Source organism: Lissotriton helveticus, chromosome 5_1 (assembly GCF_964261635.1).
Source record: "Lissotriton helveticus chromosome 5_1, aLisHel1.1, whole genome shotgun sequence".
Taxonomy (NCBI): Eukaryota; Metazoa; Chordata; class Amphibia; order Caudata; family Salamandridae; genus Lissotriton; species Lissotriton helveticus.
Genome location: NC_136065.1, coordinates 579,528,668 through 579,544,351, shown reverse-complemented (window position 1 = coordinate 579,544,351; position 15,684 = coordinate 579,528,668). Strand labels below are relative to the sequence as shown.

At 39.9% G+C, this 15,684-nt stretch overlaps 1 protein-coding gene across 2 annotated transcripts in view; it reads right to left on the bottom strand.

Annotated features, from left to right (window-relative positions):
- Positions 1-3,738: 3,738 nt before the first annotated feature.
- Positions 3,739-15,684, bottom strand: part of PANK1 (pantothenate kinase 1) — a 153,547-nt gene continuing 141,601 nt past the window's right edge. For both annotated transcript variants that reach the window (XM_078642922.1, XM_078642923.1), the window contains exons 5-7: positions 12,360-12,483; positions 7,049-7,174; positions 3,739-4,352 (exon numbers count right to left, since the gene is read on the bottom strand). In XM_078642922.1, the coding sequence (XP_078499048.1) occupies positions 4,293-4,352; positions 7,049-7,174; positions 12,360-12,483 (310 nt within the window). In that variant the 3' untranslated portion in view covers positions 3,739-4,292. The remainder of the gene's footprint in view (positions 4,353-7,048; positions 7,175-12,359; positions 12,484-15,684) is intronic.

Below are 15,684 nucleotides of genomic sequence, written 5' to 3'. Positions count from 1 at the left end.
GTTTCTCCTCTTCTGACTCAGTTGCATTGATTGGTAAGAGTTAAAATGTAAAGCCTTGTGCCTTGTCTTTAGAGAGTTCTCCCACATTGGGCCCTTGTCCATCCAAAAATGGATTAATCCTTACTTTCCGCCAAGGGCTCTCAGACTTGTCCCTTAGTTTGAAAGAACCCAGGAGGGCGGTGGTTCATTTAGTGTTTTAGCTGCTAAACTTTGGAACTTTTAATTTAGTGGACTTTTGCCTTCAGATTGTTAGTTCGGGTTGGGCAGCCATTCATTCTATAAATGCTTTAAACATTGACATTGTTCTGTTCTTTACATTTCCAATGTTTTATCATAAAACTACAAGTTTGTAAAGACAGAAACCATCTCAAGAACTGGGAGTTAGTACCTTACTTTGAACAAGCCAGGTCGATAGCCCATGATCCGTGTATAAAGTAAGTTCTTCCTTCTAGATAGTAATTTAATTTCTCAATGGTGTACTTGTTGGCTACTATCCTAGCATAACGCTGTTCCCTAGGAAACCGTTTTCTATTAATGAATAAGATGGGCCTTTCTTCCCGATTCTGGAATATAAAGGGAATTGCTGGTATTAAACCAAGAGCCCTAACAATGTTCTAATGTTCCGTTTGATGGAGGGACAAGGAACGCACTGAATTGACTTTATTTGCTCCCCCTGTGATTGTTCAAGGTAAGTTGGAAAGTAGGCGGAGCCTCATGCAACTCAAACTCATGAGGGGTAGAAAAGGCTGTTTTCCCTTTGTCTTCAGCTTCAAGGGAATCGGTCAGTATCCTTTAGTCAGAGCTGAGGTGGGAATGTACTGAACCTGCCCTAGACGTTCTAATAGTTATCAAATTTTTATATTTGCTTGACTTATCGGAAGTTGATTCAGAAGCAGACCGAGTAGACTCCTTAGGTACTAATAAAATGTCAGAATTCCACTTACAATTTTACTGACAATTTCAATATTTTCTCGACCTCTTAATCAATTCTCACAGAGCCTCCAGAATTTATTAGCATTTTTGTTGCAGTACCTAACCAGGCTTGATTCGTATCCAGTGTCAGAACAATTTGTTTTGCTCTGGCAATTTGGAAAACATGTGGGCATAGGAGCTAGGTTTTTGTACAATGCTTGGCACTGCTGTGAATTTAACTATTGCCCAAGTCCTTCTGTCTCTAAGTCTGTCCGATAACTTTAGTTAATATGTAACAGGTCATTCTCTAGATTTAATAATGACCTTGCCACTAGGCAAGCATCATTTGTGCACTCAAGGGTAGCAGCAGTAGCACCCAGATATGCAGTCGAAATTTACTAAACTTGGCCACTTTATTGTACTGAGTTTGTTTTGGAATTTAGCTAAATTCTCCTATATCAATTTCACCTACAACCCAGACTTAAAAGTGCCTAGGGGCCCTACCATATCCTTACCAATGCCCTCAAAAGTGACTCCTATTATCAACATCTTTTGCATAGCTGCTTATGAGGGTCTAGACGTATTTCAAGAAAACTGGACACTCATTGAAATAGTTTTTATTCTGGTGATAAATGATCAGCCAATAGAACTGCACCGGGATGGTTGGCTAGGTTTTAATGGGCACCAAATGTACACCTAGTAAAAAAAGTGTGAGCCAAGAATCCAATTTGACAGAGCTTTCCCACGGTATATACAATTATTATTTTTATTTTTAAAAGAAGAAAATATGGTCCTATTTTGGTTTGGGTATCCCAATTCTGGACTGGCTCCATGTCTTCTGCAATGTGGAAACCTTCAGTTTGGCAAACCTGAACCTGTGTCTGCCCAGCCAAATGTCCTGAGAAAGCAAAACACAATTTACAGGGGGTCCATATTCCTTGCCTCGCCTAGGTTCACTCTTTGTTCTATGTACGAGTTCTCTAAGGAATATCCGATGCTACAAAAGGGACTTCTCGCAATCACCCTTTGCTTGGTTGTAGGGGAATGTTAATAAGGCCATGAAGATCTTATTATCAGTCACAATATGAATTCTCCAGGAAGTTCTGGAACCACATCACCTTTTGCCTGTGTTTCTAATACTGGGGGCTTTTTATTTGTAGTTTAGCCAATGGGTATTCACACTTATCGCTGTATGCACACTTGCTAGGTATGTGTTCGCTTCTTATATATGGCAGATCGCTACCACCCAGAGTCCAGTATCGCAGATACCGCTTTACCATTGTATTGGGTAATAAAAGGATTCAGCTGGACCGGTATCAAAATATATGTGACTTTTATCCATCCTACCTGAAAGGATTTTTCCCCCTCTTTTTGGGAAATAAGCAAGCTAAATGGCCCCACTTCATACACTCAAAGCACTGGAGTCCCTGCCCAATGAGGTAGTTCTTGGCAGAACAAGAGTTTACCCCTATCTCAGTTTGTTGGACTGTAGGTTATTTAAAAGGGTAAGAGTTTGTGGGAAATGTGAACCACATCATAACTAGGTCTTCCCCCTTGGGCCCTAAAATAGGCTGTGGCCATTTCGAGGACCTAACAGTAAGCTCATGTGGTTGTCATAACCTCGTCTGACTGGTTATAGGCTGCTCGATAACAGATGTTATCCTTTATTTCCTTCTGTGTAGAGGGTTTGCGGGATCAACCTTATGTAGTTGATTTGAGAGATCAACCATTTTGTCCTTCCAGTCTCTAATCGTTAAAAAAAAAAAAAGGACTTATGGGCCAGCCTGGCTATTTCCCATTTTCCCTGCTACATCATAATCTATAAGTCTTGGAGCCAACACTCAGCCTCTCTAAATTCAATTACGTCATCGTTCTGTATGGTCGGAGCATGTTGAATGTATTGTTTATAGTCTTATAGCACTTCCTGAACCAAGAGGTGTGCTATGTAATTTCCCCACCATTTAACAGGCCAACATGCAGACTGTGCAATGCTTTCAAACTTCGGGGCTGAATTTCTTAAGACTGCAGATGGGAGCACTAATGGGGTGCCTCTTCTTTGAGCAAGTGCTGTGCTTTTGATTGGGTCAAAATAATCAACTGAATAAACAGAATCATTAGACTTTCTGCAACTGTTAACCGTGGGTTTTCATAGAACTAGGCAAGACTACAAGAGAAGTGGAATGAGAAAAGGGACATGAACAAAGAATCTACGTCATTAGTCAAGGAGTAGTGAGCCAAGTTCGCTGCCTATTCAGAACCACAAAGAAAATAAGGTTTATTGTATACATATTCAGGGGAAATAAAAATATCTACTGCATGTTATATTAAAATGTATTTGGGATCATTGTATTGCACAGCCTGGCCTAGCCAATAAATGGTTGTCAAAAACTCATCTGGTTAAGGTTAATAAGAGTTTTTCATCTGCCCACTACATCTTTGGACACAGTACAAGAAAGCACATGATCCTTAACTCCATGGCTGGGCAGCCAACTTATCAAACACCTCAATGCGAAAGTCTCTTATGTGGTAATTTAATCTTACTGCAGTAGCGAAGTGTGGTTTCATTTGTCCATGCAGGGCATAAGAGCTGTGCTCATTTGTTTCTGCTAAAAAAAATGTACAACATTATAATTATATGCTTAAGGTAACATCAGAATTGTATTCCAAAAAGCAATCCTGTTTATTGCCTTCTTCAGAGCTATAAGCCAGGAGTACTGAAAGCTCTGCAAGCAGGATGCAGAAACATTATTGTTTTAAACAGAATTCATCAACCCGAAAAAGCATTTTCCAACTACAAATATAAAGTCACAATTTCAAACGAAGGTCAACGTTTTCATGTTTTTTTTTTATAGATAAATCGATTTTGCATGACTCTTTTTTTAAATACAAGTGCAGCAGAATCAAAGATCTTAGTGTTACAGTACATGCACCAGCTTTATAGTTTCATTTGAAACCAAGATCTAAAATCATGAAATGTCATGAAAAATACAAGAGGAAAATGCCTTGGCTGGCGGAAAAAGGACATTTGTCATATGAATCAGTAAACCCAATAAGAGGAAGAAAACATGGTTTCTCACATGTAGGTCCTATTTAAATAGTATACAGCTTATTAAATACATAAAATTGTTTCACTATATTTGGCCATTTCGCACATTTGTTTCATTTAAAAATACAGTCAACAGAAAACAATTATTTTATCCCAAGCTCGAATTTTGATTTACAACTTCAAAACCCAAAATCGGATAGTTGGCTAAAACGATTTTACATTATTTACAAATCCAGCAGGAACAACTGTTAGAATGGCTTCATTCCCCTCCCTCCGGAGCCTTTTAGTAATTTCAGCAGCAGTTTCAGAGAGTGCAACACTTCCAGTGTATTCTTCATTGATGGTCTGTCATTTTCAACAACTCCAGTAGTGCCCCAACAGCTCCGAAATAACCCTAAGAAAAGGAACAATGATAAAGATGTGGCAATTATTATAAACACGTTTGAAGAAATCATGTGCATAAAAACTGCTTACAGGTAGAGAAACAATGGAAACTAGGCCTTACAGGTTTGTTAAACTAGAAATTTGTTCATGAACTTCAATCTGTTTTAGCATTACATATGCCAGTACCAAATGGAGAAATTACCAACACTTACTCAACTACTGTGGTAGGAGAAGCATTTCGCTTGGCTGCAAAATTCACATGGGATTCTTTTTACACTTACGTCTGCATGCACCAGTTTCTGTTGTATGTATTACCATCCTCTAAGCCCTACCACAATGACACATACATAGTTTCTGCCAGGACAACATAATAGACGTTTTAAAACATGGACAATGCGGGGTATTGCCCAGGTAACCCACCTTCCAAGGGCACTCATGGGAAAGGGAACCTTCTCTCTTTGACCTCTGTCTATTCTATTTATCTATCTAAACCTCTTCTCCTCCCCTCTACCTCGGACTTGGTTTCTCCACCTTGTCTTATCTTAAAGATGTTTGGGCTCCTAGGCAAGATAGTTTTTAACTCTTTTGTGTGACCCTGCTAAAGTTAAACATTTAATTTTTTATTGTGGAGCATCATGAGCGCTCGAGTTAGCAGGAAGTGGGTAATACAATTTAAGCAGCTCAAAACTAAGAAATAATTGGCATATTATCTGTGGAAATACTTCAGAGGTCAGAAGTGTAAAAAGTGTATCTAATGCAGAAAGCTGCTCTTGATGTAAATTTATGTTTGAGTTACGACGAGAAGTCGTTTATCTTTCTGTGGAAAATGAAAATAGAAATTTAGCGATAATCTCGTTAGTCTCTTAAAGGAAAACAACTTGTGGACTTACAAAACAGAGTCACATGAGTGATAACAGGAATTGACAAATCCTTACAGGAGCCTTACGATCTGAGTGTATAAACTATTTTTTAACTTTAGCTAAGCAGATCTATGTAAAACTGTTAAGATCATAGGTCAAAAGTAAAATCTGTGACCGGTGTTTAACCATTTTTTTTCAGTCATTTCAACTCTCAATTTCCAGGAAAATTCCTACCTGACCTCTCTTCTACTGAGTGTGTGATGTATTTCTAAGTGAGCATTAACATTATTTGTAAATGAGATAGGTCTGGTCAGTAGGGGAGTCCTTGTTATCTTCACTGATGGTCTTGATTCTTGAAGTCACATCTTGAGGTCTAACTGTCTTTACCAGTAGGGAGAAGGTAGGGCTTAGCTAGACACCATAGTAGGACAGCCCTGCGCATGGACTAGAGAAGAATTTGGAGCCTAAATGGAGAGAGGGTACTTGCTGGGAGGAGCCTTGGGCAAGACTGCTCTCACCAGATATGGACGGTTGCAGGTCCCTTGACATCTAAAGTGATCTTCCACCACTACCAAGACTTTTTTTAAAGATACATGGTGACATGTTCAGGGTACAACAGGAGTTGTAATACGTACACTATGGGTTAACCCTGTGCAGACAATTTACCCATTCTTTCAAGTCCACTGTACAGACCTAGACTTTGTCTGAAGAAGCAGATATGATTTTATATAGCGAAACAATGATAAAGGGCTCCTTCACAGGGAACAGGCTGAGTATACAAAGGTCAGAGAGGGTCCAAATACTACCAGAGCCCTTGCTCACAGAAAATAACTTCGATCTGCACCCTGATTAAGCAGTGCAAGTGCCACCAACTGTACGGATTTCCGGAATCAACAATGTTGTCAAAAAGCAGTGGAGTAACTAGGGGTAAGATGACTGAGTGAGACGGGGTGGAGTAAATGTGGCAGCATGGAGGAAAACGTGGGGGTAGTTTATAACAGCTGGTCCAACCAAATAAGAAACCCCTGAAGTACTTTAACCCAGAAAAACGCAGACTCTTCTGTCACAAAAGTATTGGTCGGTAGTCCATTAATGACTAGTGGCAACGAATAAGTTCTGCTTCTGATGTATGGTTGGGATGGAAAGCCGTTTTGCTATCAGAACTTCAAGCTATACACGGTGTGAGAATCTAATCCATAGTGTATGAACCAGGACCTGAAGGGAGACCCATTACATTATCTTATGCTTTTTACATCAAGTGGGAGCTCAGTAAAGCTTGTTTGCACATATTAAAGCCCAGGAAAATACCCAGCATTTGACACATCCACATGCTCGCATGTCAAGTGAAACATCTGCAGGGTAGTTTGCCTAGCATTCTCAGCTCTCCAAGAACTTTCTTTATGGTGAGTCAATGTGATTCATCATTTCAGAAATGACCAGACCCTACCATGGTATTGACAGCACTGAAGATCCAAAAGAGGGGATTAGAACACACTATAATCTTAAAAGAACTGATGCATGGCTGGTCTCAAGTTTCCTTTGTATGGAAAAAGTGAAACAACACGAAACTCCAACCCATTAACATATAATAATAAAGCAAAAGGGAGCAACGTTTAAAACACAACAGACACAATGAACCTCACAACTTTAAAATATTAAAGCAATCTGTACATTAATGCATGCATTTTATACAATCAGGGCCAGCTAAAAGACAAAAAAAGGAAAATAATTCACCATACACAGAGTAAAATAAAACGTCTTTACACTTGTTATTAAAAGAAATTTGATTGTAGGTTTGTGTAACTTCAGCACTGTTTTCCAAACTCGTGTTGTACTTATGCTGTACCTCATGCTCCAGAAACAGGGCTTTCAACTGTCCGTTTGACCAGTAATCCATGGCGTAGGCAAGCAGCTTCATGGACACCATATTGATTCTCAGAAAGTTTCCAACAAAAACAACCCTATCGATATTCTGGAAGTTTAAAAAGAGAAAGACATACATAAATGCGAAGCAAACATGCAAAGTAAGTTGGTTGTCATGGACTCAAGGTGTCATCACATTAGTGGCATATTATTCTTTAAAAGTTGCAGATTCAAATCAGTCTTCGCATCATTCAAAGGTACATAAAGAAACATATTGTGGGATGCTTTCAAGCTACAAAATGTTGGCACATTAAAATGTGCCGTGTTGCCAATGTAAGATGATGGAGGGCAATATATAAACATTTAGGTACCTATTCTCGTTCCTCACTCGAGTCAATTTTTAGAAGTGCTAAATATGTGTGCAGGCTTCCCAGTGAGATGCCCCGGAGAGCTGAAATGGAGAATGTAAGCAACCAGACAGTGATGCACACTTTTTAAATCAGCGATGCAACTTCCTAGCTCCTAACATGGCAAAACAGCTAAAGCGCAATGGGAGGGGACAACACTAGGTATGAATCCAAACAATCGAGTGAAATTCACCAGGAAACGGGTATTCGAAGTGTGAGTTTTCACAACACTCCACAGACAGAGGTCACACTTCAGTTTTAGGCTTTACTGTAGAGAAGTCTGAACATGACCAACAAAGTGCCCGGACTAATTTTGAAGAGTATGTGTACCCATGGAGAGGAATTCAAACACTTGTGCATGCTGAGGACCTTCCTATGTTCCCTTATGAAGTTCTCTCGATGAAGCCACAAATTCAAAACAGAATGCAAAAAATCACACCATTGGGTATCGTGGTTCCTGTGGCCCAGGAGAGCCTGCAACCATGTTCTTCTGTTCACAGGCCAGATACAAGGAAGTCTGTAATTTTTGTCTACACCCAACTAAGCTTGAGTGAACTATCTGCCAGAGTCCATTACACCTTCTTACACTAGGCAGCTGGTTAGAGAAATAATAGAAGTATATACATCTAGGCAGTGCAATTTGGTAGCCCGTAAGAAAAGTGTAATGCTGCCACATTATCAGCAAACAGTGCAACATCTGGTTTTCTCCTGCAGCACCGAACAGCAGCACAGAGGAGCGGACATCTTGGACAAAGAGAGACCAACTGGATTGTTGGAAGAAATGGCAGTCTGTTTTAGAGTACTGTACATCAGATTGGTCAACATCTTAAAACTCAATTTCTTTGATAAGTACACTCCGCTCCAAAGCCTAGATGAAGACCAAAAACAGCATGCTTTTTTAGTAAAATAATGTAGTTGTGTGGTTAGTGTGCACTAAAAATCCTGCAGTCAAAAAGAAATGATTCAACACCATCACTATATTCACCTTCCAATGAGAATTCGAGAGACATTGTCCGCTTATTAGATGTCGTGAATTTGCACGGAACTGAGAAGCTTCCAAATTAAACTTTGAAGAGGCAGTTGTCTTGGAATGCAGCAGGATGACGCGTAAGCAAAGCCACGTGGTTGCTTTCAGCATTGTTGACTCCATAACAAAAACAATAGATCTGCCTACTTACTCTCTCAAAGGACCACCATTATATATCCCCTTCACACTATGAATATTAAGTAGCAGTACATACTGGGGGATGGGGTGTGGCCGAGGGATGGGACTCATGATTCCATTATTGGGACAAAAGTTGTTGCATAGGATGCATCTACAGGCCATCATGAGGCAACAAGCCCTCAACCCACATCTATACAAAAACACCCATGAGCGAACAAGCTTGAATTAGACCAGAAGCATCATACAGGGCAAGATAGCTTTCTGTAGAAAGAAACCCCTTCCGTACCACCAAATCCAACATGGCACCACGACAGAAAGGGGGACTGATGTCCAGGATCCTGTGTAGATTTTGTCCTGCCCACCAGTAGCCAAGGTAGGCTAGATGTCTAGTGGACAGCAACGTCGATCATGATAAATAGTAGTAGTACTGATCGGACACTGAAGGAAAGAACTTTGAACTAGATGTTTACCGTTCTTCTCACTACAAACTGAATACATGCCCTATACGGACAACACATAGGGAACTCTTGGAAACTAAGACACTGGGTAATTGTAATTTAGTACGTACGTAGCACACAATATACATTTAGAAAGATATACATTTAGCTTTTTGTATCTAAGGGTGGCTTTTCACACACTTCAAGGGTTGCCATTGCACAACAGAGTTTAATTAGTTGTATGAAGATGAGCAGTCAGAAGAGTGAAGTGTCCATGCAAAGTGAGTGTAACAACGTTACAACGTTAGTGAGAAGGGGGTGTGAATAAAGAAACTTCTCCTCTGAACTCTCATGTTGGTCAGACTCTACAAGGGGCTGCGGAGGCAACTTGCCACATGGAAATGGTGACGAAATGTCCTCTGTGGCCCTCATGGCCTTACTTTTCAGGTCCTCAATGCCCCACCTCACGTCCTAGTGTTTACCTTTTTTTTTTTTTAGGAATGTGACACAAAACCCTTGGTTGCACTCTGTGCCTACATGCTTCTCTGCAAGAATGTTTCTTGTTTCTATTTTTAAATGAGGGCCTCCCTTATATTGTGTTTTTCAGTTTTCTGCAAAGCCATTGTTTATTTTCTCTACTTGCACCTGCTGTGATGTATATTTTCGCGTTCTAGAGCCAGGGAGGAAATGAGCCACAGGAAGACAGAAGTGGCATACTATCTGCACACCATCATAGATAACCTCCATGTAATGTACACAAACCAAGTGGTGATACTTTCTTGATGCCATATTTAGTTTACGTTGAGGTGCAAAGAAGTGGCTGCTTTTCAATACTAGTATTAGATGTTTTGGACCTGTAAGATACTGACAGCAAATGTATGGTGAAGATAGAAGGTTAATGAAGACAGTGGCAGCCGCCATCATTTCTACAGCAATGTCAGTTTTATTAGCTGATTGAGTGACTCATGATACACAAATATCATAATATACACAAGGCAGTGCATTCCAAAGAATCAACATTCTACATAGGATATCACAAGTAACCAAGCAAAGGCTGGCCAACAATTTGGAACACGTAAAAAGAGGAGGAGAAAGGGTAATTTTGATGTACTAAGCAAACAAAGCCACGCTATGATCATGTTTAACTAACAGGCATATCTGGACGATCTATCCCGTAGGAACAATTGGATAGAAAATGCGCTTCAGAGATATCAAAAACTGGGGGGGTAGGTTGTGTGACTGCCCAACTAAGGCCATGGCATCATTAAGAGATGTTTATCCTGAAGGAACCTATGAAAGGCAAGGTAGAGGGAGGGGTTGAGTGTTATTCCCATTAGATAACAATTAGTAACATTTGAAAATATCAAGCTCTGCAAGAATCCATGTTGTGTTGATGTTTGTCGACTCTGTAGATACTGCTGCAGTTCTCCATGCTTTGATAGCCCTGTACAATGCTGCTTGAACTCCATGCCACAAGGCAACACTGTAAAGAAGCTTAAAACAGGGAGAATGTGGGTGTTCTTGAACTGGCTCGAAGAAGTCTCCTCTTTACCGCTATCATGCAATGCTTTCCAATGGACATTTGTAAGACTTCTTCACATTTAGGTTAAGCAAACGAAACTGATGAGTTATTGCTGTATACATTTGCCACTATATACAAGCAACGCAAAGCCAACAGGTATGGCTTTAATTTCCAACATGGAAAAAAATGATGTTTGTATGTGTTAGCAAATCAATATTAAGTCTGAACTACAGTGTATGCCAATGCCTGCTTATCTTCCGTTTTTGAAAATATTATTTTACGTTGAAGAGTTTGGTTATTTAATCTTCAAATCTCCTAGTTAGAAACCTATAATTAGGTATCCATGTTCTTTTTAATATAGATTGTTCTTTTATTTGCATTTCAAATAAATGTAATACATTCTGTTGTTATTTTAAATAAAGAGGTGTAACTGATTTAATACCAACACCTTTAACTCTCGATTCAAAGTCTGAAGTGACGCACACAAAAGACATTGGGGATGAATGAACCCTATCTGATATAATAATCACTGACTAAAAACACTGAAAAAATACCCATGAGTAAATCATCTATCCTGTATAAACCCTTGCAGGGATTATGGTCTGAAATGGATGGGGAGAGTGGAGTGAGAAGGTGTAATTTGTATCTTCAGCATAACGTGTTTTTGTTTTTTTAAATGTGACACATTCATTCGGTTTAATGCACTACAGTAAGAAAATGTATTGAATATCATCTTAGAATGTGAATAGCACACACTGAAAATCGACTCAACTGTGGTGCACACATTTGTCACCAAAGATGATCAAAAATGCAGTTAGATTAGACATAGCACTCAGAATTGGAAGGAGGTTCACATTGTTACAAGACCAGTTAGCCTACTTGGTTTGATTTTGTTTGGTTCTTTCGTTAGATAGCATTAGTTCCATTTATCGATTACATCAATAATACATTTCAATGTTAAAAACAAATTCAACAAACAACTCTATCACTAACAGCGAAGAAAAAAAACTCTCCTCAGATCTTTCTGTAGAAGTAAGCATGTTGAACTGAAGTACTGACCTACAACGAAGCAGGCAGCAGGTATAATAAATCCAACACCAGAAGAAGCATCTTAACCACATTTAAGGATAGGTTCTCAGATAAAAGGCTTTGAGGTTTTAGTTACAACCCCGTAACAGTTATTTATGGCATCCAAGTTTAGCCTCTAAGTAACAGGGGAAACGAGGAAAATACTGTCTGGCTGAACATGAAGGCATCAGGACTGGGGCAGTAGATCCTGCTGATCCTCTCTGTTGGGGAAACAGACTTTACAAAACATTTGAGGATCAGCTCTCAAAAATAAGCAGAGTCTATCAGTATTACTAGGAGCTAGATTCTCTGCAATTTGCTTCTTGTATAATGTGTAACAAAATATAAAAACATAGAAAAATAGTTTGGTGTCATTACTAGTCCAAAAGCAGTGATGTACAGTCCAAAGTTTACTTTTACCATCGGTACAGTATGTTTCGCCCTCCAGTGACAAATATCAAGAGTGCAGATAGGAAAAAGCATTTGCAGTCAGTGATGTACAGTGTTCCAAATAAAAATCATTGTAAAAATAGGTTTATGCCGTATAAGATTTACTAAAAGTCTTCAAAAGAACTACGCACATTTACTTTTGTACAGGAGAAATCTTCCCAAGTACCTGATTGGACAAATAAATGTAGTTAAAATCTTCAATGCTGAATTGTAAGAGACAGCGCACAGTGAAAGTCTTCACTTACCTCGTTCAGGGCACACATGCGAGCAATGGAGCCAATGTTATTAGTGATGGTGACCAGTGTTGCTTTAGCCAAATCTTCCTTACTAATGGAATCCCGTTTTTCTTTGCTCATCATGTGTCCAAAACTGTTAAGAGGCAACAAACCATTGTGAAGACCATTATAAGGGTAAATCAGTTAGAGATGCAAAACAGGAGATTTACTCACTGCTGTATAGGTCATTTGTGATTCTGAAACAGTTGTATTACAGTTAGATTAGGAGTAATATAATTTAATTTAATTTTTAAAAGAGACAGTTCAACACTATCACTCTTAGGGGCACATGCATCAACCTATTTAGGAAGTGCAAACGGTGCGAATCGGTAAATTCGGCCGTTTGCGATTCCTAAATAAGTTTTTGGGATGCATCATACATTTTTGTGAAAATCGCAATTTTTAGTGATTTCCAAAAATGCGATTGCTTTTAAGGAATCGCAAAATAGCGATTCCTTAAAAGCAATGCATGATTCTTTTTCAAATTGAGAATTAGCAATTAGGGGGTGCAAATTACCACGAGGTTGAACCTCGTGGTAATTTGCGAAAAGTTATGAAAATGCTCATAAATGCATTTTTTAAACTTTCATGTTACAGACACACATGTCCTTAGGACATGTGTGTGTGAAACATGCACTTTAAAATACATTTCAGGGGTGCAGGGGGGGGTCCTTAGGACCCCCCTCTACACCCATGCAATGCATCAAACAAATGGGATTCGCAAAATAAAAAAGTGCAAAACGGCATTGATTCGGAATCAATGTAATGCCATTCCTTAATTGCTATTCGCAATTAAGGAATCGCAAATACCGAAAATTAAGAAATCCTAAAAACTTTTAGGATTTCTTGATGCATAGGATTTTGCAATTCCTAAATTGCGATTCCTTAATTTTCGCAATTTAGGAAATGCAAAATCCTACATTGATCCCTTAGTGCAGTAATGCCTAAACATAAACAAGATATGTATGAAATTATAGAACTTATTTTACATCAGAATGACAATGAGGCTGACTGGAGCCAAAAAAGAGTTACAAATCTATGTGCCTCCGTTACAGAGCGCTGCCTATACGCAACCAAAAAGCACTGCAGGAGACCGATTAAAGTTCTATGGATTTTGCCCACACTGGAATGAAAGGTCACTGGATTGTAAATGTTATGGCCAAATCGAATCTTGAAACTAACCGTTCTAGGACCTTTGTTTTGGCACGTGGACCGAAGAATCTCAAGCGCTGCAGCTAGGCCACACTGGGTAAACTCATAGCCAGAACACACAAATGTCCCTATTTAGGCGTCACCTTTGACTCACAAGGAACTTCTAGACAGTCTGTTGAAATGGAACCTGGGATTCCCAAATGATGTTGAGTTTTTATTCAACTGGCAGAAAACCCATAGGTCCACTCTTTGAGATCTACAAAAAAAAGTGCTTACCTGTTCTAACCTATGGCTATGGGCTCTGGGGGTTATTAGAACGTGAGCGCCCTGCAGACAGATGAAAATAGGGCCTACAGATACATCCTGACACTGCTAGTTAGTTGAATACAATAGTTTTTGGAGCACGCAATCACGTATAAATGTCTAGATACAGAAATAATATAAAGTATCAACACAAATTGTCAATGGGGCTCTTGCAGTTCTTTTCTTTATTTTCGTCACACTCCAATCCCCTTGTGCCAACGCGTTTCGCCATGGTTGGGTTACCCTACGGCTTCATCAGGGCTTTATCTTCTCTTAGGAATGGTGCCTCGCTGTAGTCATATATATCTGGACAGCTCCGTCCTCAATTTGGTACTCAAAATACTCTCGAGTAAAAAGACTGTTGCTTCATAATCATCAATTTGATATCACAATCCGGCCTTGGTAAGGAGCAGGGGCTACTTGTTGCCCAAAATCACGCTCCTCTCTACTCAATCCAAATCAGGTCCACAAATCCAAAGGTTTTCTTCCTAGTTTGTAGCGATTGCCCTCATAATATCTGTTTGCTGCCTCTCAGTCGCGTGTGGCCCGTGTGCAGGCCAGCGTCTCAGCCTTCCGGGTTTGCGCCCCTATTTTGGCGCAAACCCGGAAGACGGAGGCACTGGCCTGCACATGGGCCACACGCGACTGAGAGGCAGCAAACATATTATGAGTTGTTTCAACACTTTTAATGTTAATTTTTATTTTCGCTTATGCTAGTATGACTTGATAGTAACCCTCCTCTTTGGATGTTTTATATATTTTATGTATTTAATATCTGTATTTTTTTGGGTTTTATGATTGTTTTTTAATGATTGAATAAAGCGAATATGATTATGAAAGGTCACTATTCCTGCAGACAATTTGGATGAGTCTACACTCCTTCCTGACTTCTCTGGTACTCTACGCAATGCACATCAAGTAGGCTCAATCAGTGGTGGCATACTAGAGGCCAGCCCTCTCCTTTGCCCACGATGAATGGAGGCCTGCAGGGCATAAGCAATATGTGACAGATCGTTGAGCGTGTACGATGTCCGATAGACGTGCCATGAGGCATAGTCACTGGTAATCTTGGAGCAGCACTCGGGGGAAGGAGTTGGCAGACTAAGTACATCAAAGGAGACCTAGATGATAGCTGGATGCAGTTGCAGCCTCCTTCCTGTCTGTGGTGAAAAGGACTGGAACTATCTCTGGTTTGAACCCCTAGCAAGATGGCAGAGGCTGTGGGCCACGCTCCACGACACTGTGCTTTGTGGGCAGGTGCCTTCCAATGGATGAACATGTATATTCCTTCTAAATGGCTACTGATTACTACATTGGTAAACTGCAAGCCGTGATTTGTAGTAAAAGCGCTGAAAGTAAAAAGAAGAACCAAGTCAGTGGTCACTAAGCACCAAGCCACCTGTACAAAATGGGAGCTAGGGAACATAACGAGAATGGAAGAAGCAAAACTATCTAGGTGAAAGAGAACAATGCTTCATTGTATGAAAGAGGAAACATTGTTTACATTGCATGCCATTACAACGCAGTCGGTACAATGACCGTGTTGTTACATCGCAAACCATTCCAAAGCAAGTCGTTACAACAACTTGCTGAAGGGGACAGAAGATGTTGGATTTAAAATCCAACACCTTCCCTACTGTTGCACAGACTGGAGTTGGAATAGTAAATTATACTATGCCAACATCCAGCGCCCCCGACAGAAACGACTTGAGTTGTAATGGTATGCCACAACGCGGTCATTGTAAAGAGCGCGTTGTAATGACATGCGATGTATCGCATGCGTTGTAACGTGGCCTATTCGTATGAAAGTGAAGCCTGTAGACCTCAACTTGAAGGTGAC